Genomic DNA, 22,393 nt, shown 5'->3' with positions numbered 1-22,393 from the left:
AATCAATTAGAATTTAAAAATTACAACATAATATAAGGTCAAATGTCAACATTCAGTGTGTTCAGCCATGCAGCTGCAAGGGTTGTGAGATATAGTAGGTCTTCCGGTGGTCCAGAGTATGAATGCAGAGGACAGCGCTGGATAATGTGTTCCATGGTTTGGGTCTCTTCACCACATTCACACAATGTTGTGTCTGTAATATATGGGTATAATGATGTAAGAGGGTAGAAACAATTCTCACTCACATAATGTATAAGTACCTACTTATCATCGCTCTCTTTCAATAAATGGTTGTTACCAAGCGGACGCGTCTTGTGCTTTCTCTCCGTTCTAGAAGTTCCTGGATAGTCAGTGCATCTTAAATACTTCAGTGTCCTTCCATCCCCACCTTATACAATGTTAAAAATATCTATACCGCTAAGGTAACATCGATAACAGAAATGTCGATATTTGATTTTGTCAATCACTATATGTTGCCACAAAAACTTCTATATCTGATAACAGCTTTTTATTTGTTCTGTATTTTAAACTGGCTACTCATTAAGTGAAATGTGAAATTTCTTTTGAGTAAATAAATGTCTTTAACTAGAAAATTATTGGTCAAATATCAACTGCAGAACACTCAATTTTTTTATTAACTTTCCACGAAAAAGACGCCCCCATACAAAGTTACGTTTTTATTTTTTTTATGCATAAATTAGTGTGTAGCAGGATATTCATAAATGCGATAAATAGAAGCGCTGGTAAGAGCATGCGACTTGCAATCCATCGTACCAATGAGTTTTTCGGAACTTATGTACGAAATATCATGTGATATTTACCAGTCGCTTTTCGGTGAAGGAAAACATCGTGAGGAAACCGGACTAATCCCAACAAGGCCTAGTTTACTCTCTGGGTAGGAAAGTAAGATGGCAGTCGCTTTCGTAAAAACTAGTGTCTACGCCAAATCTTGGGATTAGTTGTCAAGCGGACCCCAGGCTCCCATGAGCCGTGGCAAATGCCGGGACAACGCGAGGAAGAAGATTGATAAATGCTAATAATGTTCTTTTAATTAACAATTCTTACACAATGAGGTCTACTATTTTCATGCTCACCAGTTGGCGCCACTGTGGATGGTGGTCCAGAAAAATAGTTCTCAAAATTTTATTAAAAAAAAATAGGTTTAATTTTTTTATAAATTTAAATTTGCAGTTTTTTAAACCTATTTAACTTTGCATTTATTTTAGTTAGCACTTTTTTAAGACCGCTAACATTTAATGAACTATATCTAATGTTTACGATGAATAATCAAATAAGTTTTTGGCAAAAAATTCATTTTTGGTACAAGCTTTTATCGCTGACTGTAATTTTTTTCCACAGGCAACTAATACTCATCGAGCAAATTCTAAAAACCCGAAACACAATTAGGTTGCGTTGTTTTATCACAGAGTTCCTATGTCCACCTCTTGTCTCCATCATCAGATCAGCTCGATGGTACCATAATATTGCATTGTCACCCGACTTACATATGTATGCAAATTTTCAGCTCAATCGGAAACCGGGAAGTGGGCCAAATTTAACTTGCAAGATTTGATTACAAACAGACTACGGTCAGGTGAAAGTTAATAAAATCTTGTAAAATAAAGATTTACCACAATTATGAATAAGGAGTGAAAATTGGCCATAAAAAAATCTTGTAACCCCCAAAAATACTATGCATTTGACATTTTGAAAGACCTCCGTCGACACTAGCGCCCCTAGCGGTGAAAATAAACACTCTCATTACATGAAACTTGATATAATCATTTACGTAACATTGCGGTAACTAATATGTTAGCACCTTATATGTTAACGGCACCAATCATGGGACATTTGAGAGAAAATTTGGAGTATTTTTGATATTTCACCGACATCTGTAAAACCTCTACCGCTTTATGCTTTAAAAGTTAAATGTCCAATTCATCCTTTATGTTTTCTATGTATTTAATGAAAGCTACTGCAATTGGTTTCAATATTATTAACCAATTAAAACTATGGTTTTTGCTCCAGTCATGGGATGTATGGCGTCATTCATTTTCAAACTAACAAATATCCATGAAAAATTAAGCTTAAGCAGCTCTTTGGCTCTTGTTTATGGTAAAATGTTGTCAGCGCTTAAAAACTGATGGTACATACTTGTTTTACAGGTCGTCCATTATGTTACATTTGAATCCATTCATACATATAAAAGTATGAAATTTAGAAAGTAGACAAGCTTAAGAACTAAGGGGCCTGCCGCGAAAACCTAAATTCGCAAATTGCGGGGATCTTTCTCTTGTACTCTCACTAAGACGTAATTAGATCTTTGTACTAGATTGTTATTTAGTTATAAGACTGCTGCGCCCTTGCAGGGTACATATTATGTAATTTTGTGTACTTAATATGATTGCAATAAATGCTTTGTCTTGTCTTGTCTTGTCTAGATTGACAGAGAAAACTGCCCGCAATTCACGAACTTTGATTTTCGTGGTTATGGCCTTTTACATTGACATATTCGCCCACGTCTACGTAACTTACTTTTAGCATCTCGCTCGTACTCGCATAGTGCAAGCGAGATGTATATAAAGTAAGCTAGACGTGAGCGAATATGTCAACGTCAAAACTGGTGGTAGCCTCACAGAGCCTTCTTTTGTCCAGTTACCTTATATCTAAGTTTATGAACGCATTAATACCTATATCGATTCAGCAATGAGTGAATGAACGAATTAAATAAGTCACTCATTGGTGCAGTTACCTTATATCTAAGTTTATGAACGCATTAACATTAACATATCGATTCAGCAACGCGCGAAAAGGCAGTCACATGAGTGAATGAACGAATTAAATAATTCACTCATTTGTGGGGCAGCCGTAAACATGCCCACAGCGGGGCGTGGCAGTCGCCAGTCGGTCACGTTCCGGCGTCGAGAGCGGTCGCGCCGCGTTTCACCCCGTGCGTACTCCAAGCCGCCAAGATTTTCGACCGGCAGTACCACTCACCCTCCAAGGTGTTAAAATTGGAGGACGACCCTTGGGGGTCATGTGCCATGTACTCGCCGGACAAGATGAAAACGGGCGGGGGGCTCATGGGGCCCCCCGGCTGCTTCCCGGGCCGTTACAGCCCGACGTATCGGAGCCCGGATCCGAGGCGCTGCGTTCCCAATCCTTCTGTGAGTACCCATTTTCAGGTACCAAAAAAAATTGCGATTTTTTCAGGTTCAAAACAAAAAAATACTAATGATTTTTTGCAGGTATCTTATGTATATGTATATGCAAAGCGATGGTTGCTAGCGTTTGCAATGGCGAAAAAATGGAGCTCCATTTTTATATTTTGTTTATTTGTTTGTGCGAATTTTTAACACGGTCCATAATACATATTTTTGCTGGTTATATTTAGAACGGTTTCAGTATAGGTATATGGAAATTAAAAAATACAAGATTATTTTAGTTTATCATAAACAACTATAAGCGTGTAATAAAAACAGATAACATTAATATAATTAATGAATTTAAATAAAACTAAATTAAAACTAAAAACTAATACTAAATAAAATTAAAATATGTCTAAAAAATTTGGCCCCTTTGGCATGGTGCCGAGGATGCTGGCAGCATTTCCCCGCTGTATAGCGATGCTAATACGTTGTGCGAGAAAGCTGCCAGCTCTTCGGTCACCTGTGAAGTCGACCAGCCTTTTAGATAGTTCTTTAAAAAGTTGTAGAGCATTAGGACCCCACGGGCCAAGCGTCTCGACCCCAAATGGCATAAAAATGTATTCGGGGCCGAGACCCCTGTACTTTTGTATTTTAAGCTTTTCGGCCCCTTTAGCCGCGGCACCCGCACTGTTACTGGTTCCGGTGAGGTGGGAAGGGGCTAGTGTTAATGACACCAAAAGTATTTATTTAATATATGTTTTGTTTAAATATAAACAGTTAGCGAAAATGAATCCAAAACATTGCACCTGATCTAGTATAGGCCCACGGACCCCACAGTCAAAATGTGCAAACAGTTTTGTGGGACGTTGTATTTAACACATTGAGTACCGGGAACTCGCCCGGCGGGTTCTCTGTTCGTAGTCGCTTTCCTCTACAGAGCGGGAAAACGTTGGGATCGGCTACGAGCGTAGCGCTACGAAAACGTTGGTAGCGAATGTGTTAATATTATTATTGAAATATATAATAATAATAAAAATTTAGGAATTCATCTTAATTATCTCAAACTGAAATATTAACCAATTATTTATGTTTTTATTAAACTCCTATACCTAATACTTAAAATAGTAATATGATTTCAATCTGTTGATGGGCAATAATAATAAAACCGTTAAAATAATAAGAAAATACCGTATATAATTATAATAACAATATATGTATAACAAACATTATAAATAATTGTTTATAACCTTTGTTATACATATTACATCTGATATATATAATTTATAAACATTACATTTATTTATTTAAGTTACATACTATGTCTTATTTATAAACAAGATTAATTTTAATAGAATTATAGTTACTTATAAAATAAAACTGTACATTAATCTCGTTTTCATTATATTTAATAAAATAAGCGTGAAAAAAAAATCAAAGTAAACAATATTACCATTACCAAACAAACTCCAAAAAAACTCAAAATTACCAAACCGGATTACACATCATAAATTACAGAGCAAGAATTACAAGTTTCCCGGCCGTAATCTGCGCTCATTGCAGTTGGATTGTTTCACGGGGATTTTATTAGCGCCGCCATTTGTTCGAGGTTATTGCCGGCGCCTGTTCGTCTGGAGGGCCGGGAAAACAAATTGTTTCGCGTCTGGATGTTAATTTTTATGAAAATTGATAATTAGTTAAGGGTTGGGGGTAATGTGTGGGAAGAAATAAAATAAATTAAGGTTATTATGTTATCTATTTAATCACATGGCATAAAAGCTATAATTTTTATTAAAAAAAATGTGTTTTGAAGGTTTAAATGAATTTAAACAGCAAGGTACTTAAGAAAGAATTGAAAGAAAGATATTTTTGGCGTATACAGTTGTTTTTAAAATTAAAATATAAAGGTTTTAGTATATTTACTTATCAATAATAAATGTTATATTCAATTAAGGTTCAAGCGTGTTGTTATAAAATTTAACGTAAAGTTTTTTATATTTTTTGAACGAAAGTAGAGCCTGCGAACGTGACCAGATGGTAGAGAGGTTTTATATTATTTTATTCGACGTACTAGAATTTAAATTTGTAATTTAAATCATTTATAGTTAATACATTCTTAACAGGAAATAGGAGATTTCAATTCATTCAAATAAACACTGAAAAATCATTTTTTCATGAATTTATGATAACCACTTTGTTACTCTGTTCCAGTGTTTGTCGAATGTTAATTAGAATTGAACATAACCATTACAAATTGAACTGTAAACTATAATCGTTCGTTATGTTTTACGGTTCAATTTGTAATGGTAATGTTCAATTCTAATTAACATTCAGTGAAATCTTTCTTTTTACCGAATAAATACCGAAATTTAAATTAAGTTTTATTTACTATCTGATTAACAACAGTTTACGTAAATAAGAACATATATAAAATCTAGTTTAAAACAATGCTGTTTATTCCATAATGGCGGCGTATAAAAAAAGCTTTTCGTAAAGGTATAAAACGAAATGATAACATGTAAATTGTTTTTAAATGCATTAAATAATGCGACTATAAATGTAATGATCTCTTAAAAAAGAAACGATCATTAATTCCAACCCATTTTTGTTTTATGATTTTTTTAGGGTTTTGTACCCAATGGTTCACGGAATCTGGACATTTAAGATTATCACACTGTGTTTTTCTATTTCCGTTGCAATATAAAATGATCAAGAAATGAAGTATTTTAGGTTGTAATTCTATTTTTCTGCAAGAGTTTAACATGACTCAAACTTAGCTTGGAAACGGCGAATATAAATAATAAAAAATCAGTTAAGCGTGAGTGGGACTTTAATAAAATAATCCCTCGGAATGTAGGCCCAACTTAATAGGCCATTACAAAACTTACATGTGCATAACGCTCGCGCCAAAATGTATGGACATTTACGAGCAAAATCCACTCGCAAATGATAATGACATTTAAATATTATTTTCATTTCATATTGTACGTTTGAATTGACCTCCTTAGCTGTTTTAATAATATATTTCAACGTTCGAAAGTTCATTGTAAGACATATATTAATTAAAAGTTTTTATGTGTTCAATTTACACAATTTTTTTTATGTTTTTCATGTATTTTAAATGCCAAAAAAATAACTAATTATTAAACTTTCAGTACTAAAATAGTGGTTTCAATAGGTACACAAGTTCATCTAGATTATCTACTCATACGTAATAGTACATTACGATACAAGTGCGAAAAATAGGAAATTCGAAACGGGTGGCGAAAAATTAAAACACGACCGAAGGGAGTGTTTTAAATCGACACGAGTTGCAAATTACCTAGTCGCAAGTAGTTGCGTAATGTGCTAATTATCGCACTAGTGCGGTAAAGTAGCGCCATATGTACTGTAAAACAATTTACGCTTTGTGCTTTCATATGCCTACTATGATTAAAATAATGAGAAAGTTAATTTATATTCACACTTCCAAAATGAGGCTACTCATATGAAAATGAATCGAAATTCCAATTTATATTAATTATATATTTTATAGTTTGTATTCTTTTAAATATATTTTACATTCTCTGCCGATCAATAATAACAACCAAAGAAATATAATACTCTTACAATTTAATAACACCTATTATATTCTAATTTAAATTATTCACGAAATGCTGTCAGCGTCTTCGGTAGTATGCCGCATTTTTAGATTTAATTTAGTCATATTTTAGTTTTTATTATTAATTCTAATAATTATTTATACTATTTATGTTTTACAACCAAAGAAAAATAATAAAATTCAAATAACACCCATTAAAATAAGCGTAGGCATTTTCACGTACATGAAAATTTTCGTAGCGCTTTAGGTATTTCAGCCGACGGGGCGGCGCTACGCCCGGGGCGTAGCTTCGCCGACGGCTACGCGTCGTAGCGTTGTGTTGCTACGAATTTTAAACTATATAATAGTATTATACGACGTATAAATTGTTTGTATTTTTGTTTGATTTTTTTTTAATATAAATGATTAATGTCTTTAACTTGAAAGATATTATTTTAACAGATATTTATCTGTATTATTTTAATGTGTTGATAAATAATGATTTTAATTAATATATTAATAATTCATAAAGATTTACTGTGGTAAAACAAATATGTAAATAAAAAAATAAAAAACATGTTCCGTTTCGAATATGAAATAAGCCTATATTATTCCTATAATAATTAAATGGACACAAATACAAAATCAAAAAATACAAATAATTAAGTTTATAAATATTTATAAATAAACGTGGGTTCAATTAAAAATTAGTTTAAAAAAATATAATTTCCAAACCCGGTCACACGAAAATTTAGGTGAATTTTGCTTTACAATACAATACAAATACAAATATACTTTATTGCACACCTCAATACAGAAACAGTACAAATAATACAACACATAAAGAAGAGGTAAACAACAGGCGGTCTTATCGCTAAAAAGCGATCTCTTCCAGACAACCTTTAGGTAGCGGAATAAAAAAAAAAAATGTTATGTCAGTGTCATTACGTGAGTGACTCGTTATTTAAATTTTAACAAGTATGTTAGAGCTCAGTTTTTGTGTTGATATACAAAACTTATTATATTATATATTAACTGACTCTATAAAGATTTAGTAAATATTTACCAAAATCATTGAAAAAAGTAAAAAAAAAATATTGTGTTATTTTTTAATATAATAATATCAGGAGATGGATTTGACTGTTTAAAATAAATACCATTAATTTAATCATACCATTAGTTATAAGACTCTTAATAACATTTTGCCAGATAAAAAAAGTATTATTTATTATTAATATAATTTCCACTAAAACCTATTAGTAATATTTATATAGATAACAAATGTTTTTGCATTAAGTATGTATTATGGGCCGTAGTTATCATTATATTTATATATTTTTCTGCAAGTTATAATATATATTATTACAGGAATCCTGATACACAACGGAGTGACTGCTTTAAAAAAGTGAAGTGATTAATATTAGGTATACGAAAGTAACAACAAAAATAATTTCTGAAACGTTAAACGTACAATAAGTGAACAATATCGTGGATAATTGTGTTTATCTACAAAATTAGTAGTCATAAAGATATAATCAAAAATCCTTATTTATTACCGACCTCGGAAATACCGGCCGGTTATTATTTTGTGACCAATTTTTTTTGTGAAAACTGACAAAAAAATTATAAAATTTGGTGGATAGATCGACTGTACAAGCTCAATCATCTGAGTATCGGAAAAATATGGTATGTTCAAAACTCAAGGGAAATTTACAATTTTTTTTGGAACATTTTTTGATGTCCTATTTATTCCTGCTGAGAATAAGGAGCTCTCCAAACTAGCCAAATTTTATCCAAATCTAAAGGGCCATTCAACAGTCCGCCGGACGGGATCGGCCTGTCAGTTGTCCGAACTGTCAACTTTTTTTTCTAACTGACTGGCCGATACCATCCGGCGGACTGATAATCAGTGGTCCCCTTTACGAAAAAAACGGTATTTACAGTAATTGCTTTAGGTTCTGTCCTGTTCGAGTAAAGATGTGGCATAATATTGACCAGTGCAATACCTACAACTGATAACAATCAATTTATAATGTATCAACAATGATTTTATCTTATAGATTTAGATTAATTTATTACACAACATACGATTGCATTACAAATTACATTCATGTCAATTTATATGAATCTATATTGTAACTGTCAAAAATATATTCTAATAATGACAAAAAGCAGACAGATAGCAACAGTTAATAAATGGAAATGTTCACCTGTAAAGGATCGTGAAGTCAGAATTTATAGAAAAACAATAATAAAATAAAAATTAAATAAAATCAATAAGAAACAAAAACAATGACAAATATGCAAAAATAATTATACAGTTATGTCAAAAAATTCACTAATTGAATATAACTAAAACTGTAACTGTCTATATAACTGTTATTTGAAACTTTCTAAAAATGAGACAAATGCAAATAGCAAATGGACGTGAGTCGTGAAAGCCTGTTGAAACAACTATCACTATTTAATAATTATTTTTTGGATTAAATTAATTTCATTCATTCATTACTTATCTTATCTTAATTCATTAGGAGATGACCTATAAGTTAAAAAAAGCTTCTCACTTAATATTACATTGTTGTCGAGGCTCGGTAGTAGCTACTTGCAGGCTGAGGATTCATTTTAAACGGACGACCTTGGGAGTCCTTTTAATTTAATCCGAAGCAAGTAGCCTTCCAGCAGAGTCATATATAGTGATTTTCTCAAAAATGGTGCAAGAAATATAAATATAATAGAAATATTTCACAGAAGCAACGTTCTTAAGTATATATTTTTACAGAAAAAAGTAAAAACAATTGAAAAGCTTTGCTGTCGCTTTTATATATTTTTCAAATTAGAGGTGTTTTTTTTCTGACGAAAAAACGCCAATCTAACCTATTTTAGCCAGCTAAATAGTCGCGGTACCAATATTATAATAAACGGACAGACAGACGGACATGACGAATCTATAAGGGTTCCGTTTTTTGCCATTTGGCTACGGAACCCTAATAAGTACTGATTATCTGTTTGGCTGTTTGATGGACCTATGCCTTCATTTGATATGACTATTTTGAGCTGATGGCCGTGTTGCCAATGCTCCAAATAAATTTAAAAAATATATATATGACCATTTAAACTTTTTTGAAAGTTTGATGCGACAAACAATGGAATTTGTATGCAATATTGCGGTACTAAAATCGAGACTGCAATGTTTTAACTTTTTAATTTTTGACTAACCATAAACTACGCACTTCGCGACCTATCTTTTTAACCGGCAAAGTCATCTACCCTTTTAAAAAAAAAGAGTTTTTTTTTGTGCCGGCCGTCAAAAGGTTTATGTGAAGTGCACAGTGGTAATAAAAATCCGCGTGTTTGTATGAAATGATAAATAAGTTTTTGGCAAAAAAATAATTTTTGGTACAAGCTTTTGTCGCCGACTGTACTTTTTTTTCCACAGGCAACTAATACTCACCGAGACAATTCTAAAAACCCCAAACACAATTAGGTTGCGTTGTTTTATCACAGAGTTCCTATGGCCACCTCTTGTCTCCATCATCAGATCAGCTCGATGGTACCATAATAGTGCATTGTCACCCGACTTACATATGTATGCAAATCTCAGTTTCATCGGAAACCGGGAAGTGGGTCAAAAGTAACTTGCAAGATTTATCCCAGACATACTAACAGGGCAAGTTAAATAAATAATAATAAAAGTATAATATTAAATATCGTACTTAATTATATTAGAAATAAATACCTACTGCTTGTATTACATTAATTCCCAGACGTGTTTTAATGCATTTATTTATAATATATATAAAAAAAACTACATTGAAACATATACATAATTAAATATATTACGGTCACTCACATGACGCAAAACAAAATACGTGAGTGACCCGTATTAATGTACATATATAATATTTAAAAAAAATTAAGGAGTATAAAAATTATGTCCTAGTTTAAACTTGCAACTAACACCAATGACCTTGAATGTATTTAAAATAAATTATTTTACGCGTTATTTTAATTATTTTATTTTTATAAAATGAAGCACTTGAATATTAATAGAGAAACGTAGACAGCAGTTATTTTTAGACATAATTTATATTTTATAATTCGTATGGAACTATAAAGAGTAGGTAACTTGACCGTGACGTCATTTGCTAGTGTTTCATATAAACTCCATAGTGGCAAATCGTTTTGACAGTTCGAAAATATACCCTATTATAGACTTAAAAATGATGACAATCCCTATTTTTTATTCCCACAGATAAGATTCAAAACGTTCAAAAATATCGGCATCTTTTCTGTGGACATTTTTTTCTAAAACTTTAATCGTACAAATTTTTATAAGTAGGTTTTAAAACGCTTAATGTTTCCATACAACGCTTGCTTTTCTGTATGTGTTCGAAGTACCCATGTTGGAAAAAAATAGGCTGTATAGGAAATTCTCATTCCCTTAGCTAATACAATAAATTTCCACAACTCAAAATACTATTTACAAATAACCATTCCCAAACAACTCTGCAATAAATGCATTTTATTATCAACATAATATTTCCCTACCTATATATACTTATCTAGAACAATCGTACACCCCAAGCTACCGTTTTATTTGAAGCGGGTCTTGAGAACCTCTGTCTTATCCTTTCGCTCTCACGGACCCATTCGTATAGCTGTCTCGCTCGACGTCCGCGTCCCATGAATAATATAAGACGCCCGCTAGCTAGCCGTCCCGCTTACGGCCCCTCGGGCGGCGATGAGTGCGAACGTGAGAGCTATATATAGTACGCCTATATTTTTGTGTTGATGTTGGTATTATTTCAGCCAGTATCCACGTGATAATTTCCTTTTAATTTTGGGTAATGACATTGCTTATTTCATTTGGTGGTAAAAAAGTAGAACGCGGATTTTCGGCCAGTTTTGGAATTAAATTCGTTTTGGATTAACGAATGTGTAAAGTTTTAGTTTATAAGTTATAATTTGATGTACCGGGCTGGAAACTAATGCCCTATCACTTCGCTCAGAGGCTTTTATAGTAGGACCCTTTTACTTGATGTACACAACACTTTTTTTGACATTTTCATATTAGATGTAGTCTGTCAAGCAATTTCCATCATTAGAAAAGAAAAACCGGCCAAGAGCATGTCGGGCCATGCTCAGAGTAGGGTTCCGTAGTTACTCTTCCGTCACAATAAGCTAAACTGGAGCTTAAAGTATGGTAGATTGTTAACCAAGGGATGAACTGTGGGTGTAAGTCTTTTTACTATGAAGGGGAAACTTTTTGCGTTAACTCAAAAACAGCTAAACTGATAATATCCGCTATAGTTTTCCTTTAATGTCTTTCTTAAGCTCTACTTCCAAGATTTTTTTCATATTTTTTGGACCTATGGTTCAAAAGTTAGAGGGGGGGGGACACAATTTTTTTTCTTTCGGAGCAATTATCTCCGAATATATTCACTTTATCAAGAAATGTTTGTTGAAGACCCATATTAGTTTTGAAAGACCTTTCCAACGATATACCACACTGTAGGGTTGAAGCAAAAAAAATGTTCACCCCCACTTTACGTGTAGGAGAGGTTCCTAGTTGACTACGGAACCCTAAAAAACGAAGGTTATCGTACCATAGATAATTTTAATTCCACGCATTTTTCTACTAACAAGGTTATTTTACCGGCTATATTTAAACTTAGAATCAGGCTCTTTCGATATTGATAAGAAAAAAAATCTTCTAAGATTATTATTTCCATTCCGTTACCGATTTTCAAAGTATTTCTATAACAAAATGTATACAATAATAAATAAATAAATAATAATAATATATAAATATTAATGGACATTATTACACAAATTGACTAAGTCCCACAGTAAACTCAATAAGGCTTGTGTTGAGTGTACTTAGACAACGTTATATATAATATATAAACATTTATAAATACTTAAATACATAGAAAACACCCATGACTCAGGAACAAATATCCTCACGCTCATCACACGAATAAATGCCCTTACCAGGATTTGAACCCGGGACCATCGGCGTCGTAGGCAGGGTCACTACCCACTAGGCCAGACCGGTCGACAAATTGTGGGACATTTTCTTTTCTCCTATCTAATAGTGTCTTTACAGGTGTGTAGAACAGGTTTATGGAATCTTACTTAAACTCTAGGTACGTACACAATCTTTAACAGATAAAAACTTGGTTAAATTTATAAATTATATATAAAGATGCCAATCATAACGAAAAGTTAACGATCAACTCTGGCCAACATCATTAATTTTTTTCATTGTGACTGAAATCTATACCAAAAAATATGTATAAATTTTTAATATACCTACCTACATATATACATATTCAATACATATAAATATACATATATATACAATCAGAATATGCCCCAATGTCTTATAATATGCAACTGAAGTTTTAAACTCCGAGTAGTTGGAAAATATGACATCGGACAGAAAATCCGGAAGTTCCGGATTTACTTCTTAAGTTTCAGTTATATCCTGCAAACAAGTTTTTCAGTGGCAGTAGAATAAAACCGGCCAAGTGCGAGTCGGACTCGCGCGCTTAGTGTCCCGTACCATTATCTATAAAAAGGCAAACATACGTTTATGTGGGAAGCCCCTTAAATCTTCATCTTCCTCGAGTTTTTCCGGCTTGCCACGGCTCATGGGAGTCTAGGGTCCGCTTGGCTACTAATCCCCAGAGAATTGGCGTAGGCACTAGTTTTTACGAAAGCGACTACCATTTGACCTTACAACCTTATTGGGATTAGTCCGGTTTCCTCACGATGTTTTCCTTCACCGAAAAGCGAGTGCTAAATATCAAATGATATTTCGTGCATGAGTTCCGAAAAACTCTCCGGGGTTTGAACCCGCGACCTCCGGATTGCAAGTCCACGCTCTTACCGCTAGGCCACCAGCGCTTTTTTCCTCGGGGGGTTAAAAATTATTATAATAATCAAACCGACTCAAAATATACCATTTCATAACGACATCTACATCTTTACATTTTGGGTATGCACTCCCCGTTCTGTTCTATGACGAGCCTTTGAAAAACACTGCCTTATCAGACACGCTCGGAACAAGAATCAATTTCATACTCACCCGCTCATACAAAAACTGACCTAACGCCAGAAGCATAAAGTCACAAATTGATTGGACGACTACCTCACAACGGACGTTCTTACCCCGACCACTGTAAAACAATCCCTATGACCCAAGAAATAGAACTCAGAATTACATTAGCAAGAACACACTCAAACAAAAGAGGCTTTGTGTAGTGTACACTATTGTGTCGGACCGGTAAGGGCTAGTTTTGCATGTACGGTAAGTACGACACCGCCTAACTAAACACGAAATGCATGCACACGATTGTGACCTTTAACAGCCAGAGAGGGGGAATAATAAAAATATTTGTATGAAAGGACGTGTCTTATAAATAATTTATGAATTCTTAGTTCTGCTAAGAGAAAATTCGACTTAGAGGCATGCCTGGATACGTACTCGTATAGCTTTTGAAGTACGCTTTCAGCCGTTGTAGACATGCTTCGAAATTTGAATTTCGCTCATGGTTTTGACGTGACGGGGAAGTAAGTACATACCTAAAGCCCGACTAGAAATATATGATCATTGTCAAGAGGGCGCTATTATTCTCATGTAGAGGGTGACAGTTCAGTACCTCTAGTGTAAATTTATTCGATAACGAAACGTGACGTACGCGTTTGCGTTAAGTCTCATTTTGTATGGGATTTAGAAACAGCGCGCCAAGCGGGAAGTTATTGGAAACTCAAAAGTATCCAATTTTACTCGCAGAGTCAACGTTGGCTGGCAAAGATGGAGAGCCCTCTGTGGTATTCTTTGCGATACAAGAATGCCTATCAAAGTTAAAGACAAAGTTTACAAGACAGCCAGCAAGTTCGTGCTCCTTTTTACACCGAACAGTCTTACCTGTACGGTGTAAAAAGGAGCACGAACAAAAATCACGTGGTGAAGATGAAAATGCTGAGGTGGGCGGGAGGAGGAGCAAGACTAGATAAAGTGAAAAATGAATACATCAGAGGTAATTACAAAGTTGCACCCATCACAGATAAAGTCACAGAAAGAAGCCTAACGATTTTTTATAGGATACATTTCGGAGAGTGTGCTAAGGAATTGCACAACCTTATTCCTCCGTCCCCATTTCACCATCGGACTACCAGACAATCGGCACTTCGGCATCGCTTCATGGTAGGTATTCCACAAATACGCACGAAGCGTTTCGCTTCAACATTCCTTATGCGAACTGCCAAGGAGTGGAATGCCCTGCCCGAGTCCGTGTTTCCGTATGAGTACAATCTGAATCTCTTCAAGGCTAGAGTAAATAGGTATCTCATAGGTAAGCGTGCTCCACCGTAGACCGCATCATCACTTACCATCAGGTGTGATCGTGGTCAAACGCCTGCCTATACTCCATAAAAAAAAGCCACGTGATGAGACGCCCCGAAGACCATGCAGTTCCGGCTCGGAGGACCATGTTGACCAGGCTGAACTATGGCCGTAGGGTCCAAATAAGTAAATTTATGCATTTAAAATGCAAAAGAACGTTCATTACGAATATTATATTGTCTAAGAAAGAAAATGTTGACATTGTTTCATGTTATCAGCGCTGGTGGCCTAGCGGTAAGAGCGTGCGACTTGCTATCCGGAGGTACCAATGAGTTTTTCCGAACTTATGTACGAAATATCATTTGTTATTTACCAGTCGCTAGTCGGTGAAGGAAAACATCGTGAGGAAACCGGACTAATCCCAACAAGGCCTAGTTTAGCCTCTGGGTTGGAAGGTCAGATGGCAGTCGCTTTCGTAAAAACTAGTGCCTGCGCCAAATCTTGGGATTAGTTGACAAGCGGACCCCAGGCTCCTATGAGCAGTGGCAAAATGCCGGGACAACGCGAGGAAGAAGAATTGTTTCATGTTACCATGGAAACCAGTAAAGTCTTTAATGTTGCTATACAAACTCCATTCTGCAACTACTTTTTCGATTAACTTCTCTATTTCCGCTATCCAAAGGTTGTCTGGAAGAGATCGCTTTTTAGCGATAAGACCGCCTGTTGTCTGCCTCTAAATTTAATCAATGGTTTATTTTTCTTGTATATTTTTACTGAGGTGTGCCAATAAAGAGTATTCTATCTATCTATCTATCTATCTGCAACAGTCGAGCCTTGGTAAAACCGAACAGGGAAGCGAGCAGGCAAGGAAGACCTAGCCACGTGGTGGTTTACAGTGACCCGTGACTTGGAACGAGCCTAACTTACCCCAAAGACAACTCAGGACAGACGGTCTTGGCGCATTGAGAATGAGGAGAGCTGACCCCCGGAATAATGGGATTAAGGCAAAGAAAAAGAAGGGTATGTGTGGCTGGCGTTCACGTTGGGGCCGGTTACTTATGTAAATAAATAAATAAATCAATATTATAGGACATTATTACACAAATTGCCTAAGTCCCACAGTAAGCTCAATAAGGCTTGTGTTGAGGGTACTTAGACAACGATATATATAATATATAAATATTTTATAAATACTTAAATACATAGAAAACACCCATGAGTCAGAAACAAATACTCGTGCTCATCACACGAATAAATGTCCTTACCAGGATTTGAACCCTGGACCATCAGCTTCGTCACTACCCACTAGGCCAAACCGGTCGTCAGAAAAAAATTATATGTGAGATATAATCTGGTGTCATTTCAAACATTTAGGATGTTTAACTCGTACTAAACGCGGAACACAGATAAGATTGTGGGTATAAGCGGGAAGCAGATGGCGCGACTAAGTAACAAATGTAACTCTTGTGAGTAAAAGAACAAGGATCAAAGTCAAATCGCGTTCTAAAAGTTTTAATTAATAAATAAATTTAATATTATAGGACATTATTACACAAATTGACTAAGTCCCACAGTAAGCGCAATAAGGCTTGTGTTGTAGGTACCTAGACAACGGTGATACGATATAATATATAATTATAAATACTTAAATACATAGAAAACACCCATGACTCAGGAACAAATATCCATGCTCATCCCACGAATAAATGCCCTTACCAGGATTTGAACCCGGGACCATCAGCTTCGTAGGCAGGGTGACTACCCACTAGGCGAAACCGGTCGTCAAATCGATTATGTGATATTAGTGCGACAGAGAGACAGCATTCACTACGTCGCAAACGATTGGTATCTTGACTAGGTTACTTCAATTCGAATTCAAAAGGGGTATCTACCTACATAAAAACATATTACCATATAAACTCATAGCAACGAACTGACAACATATTGGGATTCCCTATCGTAAACATCGCATATACGGCCGTCATGTTTCGAAAGGTCGTATGTACACAATCAGGGTTAGGGAGATACGTCATATTTGTGTTACATGGTTGTATGGGCATAAAATGTATGATGATACGCACCCGTTCGCGGTATCAGATTTCGTGAATAAAGTTTATAGAGGGATCACTAAATAAAAGTGTGGTTGTGAAGAGGTGTCATTCACGAAGACGCTTGCCTTGACTCGAACTGTCATGTTTTTAAAGGTTAGATTTGACAAATTTGCGCGTCATCGTGGATGATATGGATTATAGTTGTTGATTTTCTGATAATACTACTACAAAAACAATTGGGTCCTTGACATACATGTTAAATATTATAACAAAATTTTGTTAAATGGATAGAAAATGAGCCATCAATTATAAAAAAAGTGGAATTCAAAAAATTATATTGAGATTATAAAAAAATACAAGGCTCTAAAGTCTAAAAAAAAAACGATTTTTTTGTCTTTCAAAAATAGATTTAAAAAATGGTACCATTCGATTCCATACATTTTATTGAAAAATAAATTATACACATAAACAACTATACACATAAACGCAATATTTCAGGGTCAAAATGGCAATTTTCTTGATTTTCCATACATTTAGGACAGACTTATATGATGTGACGTCACATCACCTTATCATTTTGTTAGAGGCGTTTCAATCGTCGAGTGCGAGCGTCAGACTTTAACTCTCATTTCTGACCTTTGTGTTGCTTAAATGCCATGAGACCTATATAGACATTTGATCCTCAGGAAAATCAAGATCGTTTGACATTATTTACAAAAAACTGTCAAGTAGCCAATTGAATTGGCTGCAAAAAAAAAGGCGCAGTATGCGAACAGTTGCGAACTCGTGTCGAATTTATCGCCACTCATTACGAATTTCCTATTTCTCGCACTAAATAACTATTTTGGGTACCCCACACTGAGCATGGCACGACATGCGCCTGGCCGATTTTTACGATTTAGTTTCATACGTTGTTCTAAGATTTGGTTCAATTTACCTATTATAAAAAAAAAAAAAAAATATTATAGGACATTATTACACAAATTGACTAAGTCCCACAGTAAGCTCAATAAGGCTTGTGTTGAGGGTACTTAGACAACGATATATATATAATATATAAATACTTAAATACATAGAAAACACCCATGACTCAGAAACAAATATCCATGCTCATCACACGAATAAATGCCCTCACCAGGATTTGAACCCGGGACCATCGGCTTCGTAGGCAGGGTCACTATCCACTAGGCCAAACTGGTTGTCATTTATTATATTATATATTCCTATTAACTAAGTATGTTATCCGGAATTTGTTTCATATTTGGGAAATTTTATGCTATTTCTAGGTTCTATGTATTTAAGTATTTATAAATATTTATATATTATATGTATCGTTGTGTAAGTACCCTCAATACAAACCTTATTGAGCTTGCTGTGGGACTTAGTCAATTTGTGTAATAATGTCCTATAATATTTATTTATTTATTATTTATTCTAGGTACTCTTTCGATCTGAATAGGAGCTAGAAAGTGTCCCAAGAATTATTTTTCCATTCAATTACCATTTTTAAAAGACTTATATGACGGTAATGGGTTTTCATCCAGAACGAAAAATGTATGGAGATTTTGGGACACCTTTTCTTCTATTAGGATCGAAAGACCTCGTGATTCTGTGGTAACACTTTCACCGCTAAGCTACGTTCGCAGCGCTACGTCGTAGCCGATAACATGGGTTTCCTGGTATGTAGCGAAAATTATATACCGTGTTTTTGGAATTCCGTTAACTCCGGGGGTAAGGGAACTAAATGGCATAGTTCATTTAGTTCATTTACAAAAAAAAAAATTTTTAATTTTTACGTTTTTTTAAATCCCCAATTTAATAAAGTATACAAATTTGAATAAAATTAGCCTCACACAAAAAAAACTCAAAAAAGAAATATAGGTCGATGTACCTAACCTAACCTAACCTAACATCCAGTTACACCCCAATACTCCCAGTTTCCACTGACATGCTTTAACAGACTAGAGTGACAGAGCGCTCGTCATCGTACATTTGAACCAACAAATGGAATAGCTAATGTTGGCAATTAGTATAGAGTGGATGCTCTGCCTGAAAATGTTCTGTGACGGTTGCTTGGAACGGATTTTTTTCGAAGAGCTTTTTTAGACTTTTGGCGCGTAAAGTTTTTTTTTAAAAGAATTCGGTTTTTTGGACTTTTTACTAGTAAAGGCGAGTTTGACTGAAGAATTTAATTCGATGCTGGGGTCTATTCGCTGGCATGGCTACCATATTTCCATTTTTATCTTCTTCCTCGCGTTGTCCCGGCATTTTGCCACGGCTCATGGGAGCCTGGGTCCGCTTGACAACTAATCCCAAGATTTGGCGTAGGCACTAGTTTCTACGAAAGCGACTGCCATCTGACCTTCCAACCCAGAGGGTAAACTAGGCCTGGTTGGGATTAGTCCGGTTTCCTCACGATGTTTTCCTTCACCGAAAAGCGACTGGTAAATATCAAATTCGTACGTAAGTTCCAAAAAACTCATTGGTACGAGCCGGGTTTGAACCCGCGACCTCCGGATTGCAAGTCGCACGCTCTTACCGCTAGGCCAACAGCACTTTTTTTTTTCTTAAGGCAAGTTTGATTGAAGAATTTAATTCGATGCTGAGGTCTATTTGCTGACATGGCTACCATATTTCCATTTTTATCATAAACTGTATGTGAAGTCCTCAATCCGCATTGGGCTAGCGTGGGGACTATAGCCCGAGCCCTCTCGCACATGAGAGGAGGCCTGTGCCCAGCAGTGGGACGTATATAAGCTGAATTATTATTATAAGTATTATCATAAACTAACTTTTCTCCATGACTTCGCCTTTGAGGAACGATAACGGTAATTGATAAAAACTATCCTAACTACCTCTCCAGGCCTTAAACTATGTCTAAACCAAATTTCATCTAAATCGGTTTAGCAGTTTAAGCGTGAAGAGGTAACAGGCAAGAGTAACTTTCGCATTAAAATATAATAATAATATAATAACTTAGCCTCCCTGTCACACTTGCGTACGAATTTACAAGTTACACATTAATATTATGTTTTAACAATTATAATTGGGTGGAATTTGCAGACAGTAGATTATTTAATATTTGGCTGCACTTGGTTTTTTGGGCCCTTTCTATATTCGCTCGTGACCCACCAATGGGCCACGAATCGTTCGAAAAATGATGCTCTTAGTTATATCTTTTTATCCTAAATTAAAAATATAGAAAAAATCGTCAACAAATAGAAAGCTGTCATTGCACCCCTCAATTTCCGACAATGACTTTGAATTCCGATCCCCAGAGCCCTTTGCAACGTTCCATCTTAAAATTCATGGCCGACGAGGAAACAGGAGCCAACTTGCACAACCTTACCCGCGACGCTTAAATAAATGAGTGGGTTTGCAAACTTAGAATTAAGTTGGGACCCTGGGGAACCTCGCTTGAATGGTCCATTGTACTCAGATTATGTTATGCCTGTGTAATCTTGGTTATAGCTCAAGACCTAGGTACTTTAGACCTAGAATCTGGATTTTTAAAATCCTGGTCACGGCACCAAATTGTAACACCCCTTTTTGGCTTTATTCAGTCTTATCATCGAACTAGAATGTTATTCACTGTGGGCACGACTAACCTGATAGACTTCAATAACTCATTCTTGAAGTTATGTTAAAATGATATCTTTAAAAAAAAATGTGTATTTGTGTCTGTGTGTTCTGCACACAACACATTATTTATTTTTAATTCTTGGCAAAGAAAACAATACAACGAATAAGTAAAGTTTATCTGTTTACACATGATTTTAGCGATTTTTATTTTAACTTGAATGTAAGTTAGTAGGCATGTCTAAACCAAGTGACATCCAAAAAGAGGCGTCATTGCCAAAAACGAGATTTTCACCGCGTTATAACAAACAAATATTCACAACAATTATCATTACCTCTTTTTTTATGATTTATTTGTTGTAAAGTCAGGTACATAATAAATCAAGATGTTATACCATAAAATACAAGTCAGACCATGACACCCTGTAAGGGCACACAACATTAACTTAAAACTAAACAAAACAAGTCTTCTCATTTAAACATGACAATTAATAATATTACAAAAAAAGCATGTTATAAACTATCGTCATTAAGAAAATCCTTAACCGAATAATAACATTTATCAATTAATATTTTTTCTAATTTATTTTTAAACACTGTGTTCCGAGTTTCTAGCTTAATATTATTGGGAATTTTATTTGTTATTAAAATACATTTATATTGGGGACTATTTTTACACATCTCTAGGTTAGTCTTTGGTAATAGTAGTTTATTTCTATACTGCGTTCTCGTGTTTTCCTTGTCTTGTTTTAATGTGAATAAATATGAATGTTCCCGAACAAAAAGTGCAGCCTGTAATATATAAATACAAGGCAAGGTTAATAACCTATATTGAATAAAGTATGGGCGGCAACTGTTTGGGATACGCACATTAGCTAAGATACGAACACATTTCTTTTGCATCACAAACAGCTGGTCGGTCTCGGTGCCTCGGTACTCTTAAACAATAACTATTTCAAAAAAACTTAGTATAACATTTTAGTCTCTAATGCTTGTTACAAATGAACATTACCTACGTAATAAAAAACTTGTAGGTAATAAAAATTCAATTTCATAATTGTCTCTTACAACAGTTGTCTCAAATGTTTATTAGACAAATTTTATCCTACCGATTCGTATAGTAAAATCGCGAAGGCATACTTTAACTTTAAGTTGGTTCGAATCCCGGGTGAGCCAAGTGAATTTTAGAAGATCTTTGAATGCAGTTTTGTTTCTGTTTGTTGCCGCTTGGCAACTAATCCCAGGAATTGGAGTACTAGTTTATACGAAAGCGACTGCCATCTGACCTTCCAACCCAGAGGGTAAATTAGGCCTTATTGGGATTAGTCCGGTTTCCTCACGATGTTTTCCTTCACCGAAAAGCGACTGGTAAATATCAAATGATATTTCGTACATAAGTTCCGAAAAACTCATTGGTACGAGCCGGGGTTTGAACCCGCGACCTCCGGATTGCAAGTCGCCCGCTCTTACCGCTAGGTCACCAGCGCTCGAACAACATTAATGAGCAAAAAACAAAAATATTCTCGTGACGACTGCGCCATGTTGTAGTTCAACGGAATATGATTATAAACATCATATTTTAATAGAAATTTGATATTTATGATAACATTTAGAAAATCCTGAAGATAGGCCAGGTCAAGAGCACCCTAAACCGACGAGCGTGTATGAGGAATGTCATGAAAGT

The 22,393-nt window shown here is 34.9% G+C and overlaps 1 protein-coding gene across 2 annotated transcripts in view; it reads left to right on the top strand.

Moving 5' to 3' along the window:
• Positions 1-2,152: 2,152 nt before the first annotated feature.
• The window catches only part of LOC133526634 (inhibitory POU protein), a 102,377-nt gene continuing 82,136 nt past the window's right edge, over positions 2,153-22,393 (top strand). For both annotated transcript variants that reach the window (XM_061863334.1, XM_061863328.1), the window contains exon 1: positions 2,153-3,167. In XM_061863334.1, the coding sequence (XP_061719318.1) occupies positions 3,045-3,167 (123 nt within the window). In that variant the 5' untranslated portion in view covers positions 2,153-3,044. The remainder of the gene's footprint in view (positions 3,168-22,393) is intronic.

Source organism: Cydia pomonella, chromosome 1 (assembly GCF_033807575.1).
Source record: "Cydia pomonella isolate Wapato2018A chromosome 1, ilCydPomo1, whole genome shotgun sequence".
NCBI lineage: Eukaryota > Metazoa > Arthropoda > Insecta > Lepidoptera > Tortricidae > Cydia > Cydia pomonella.
The sequence above is the reverse complement of the archived record's forward strand: the minus strand, read 5'-3'. Positions and strand labels throughout refer to the sequence as shown.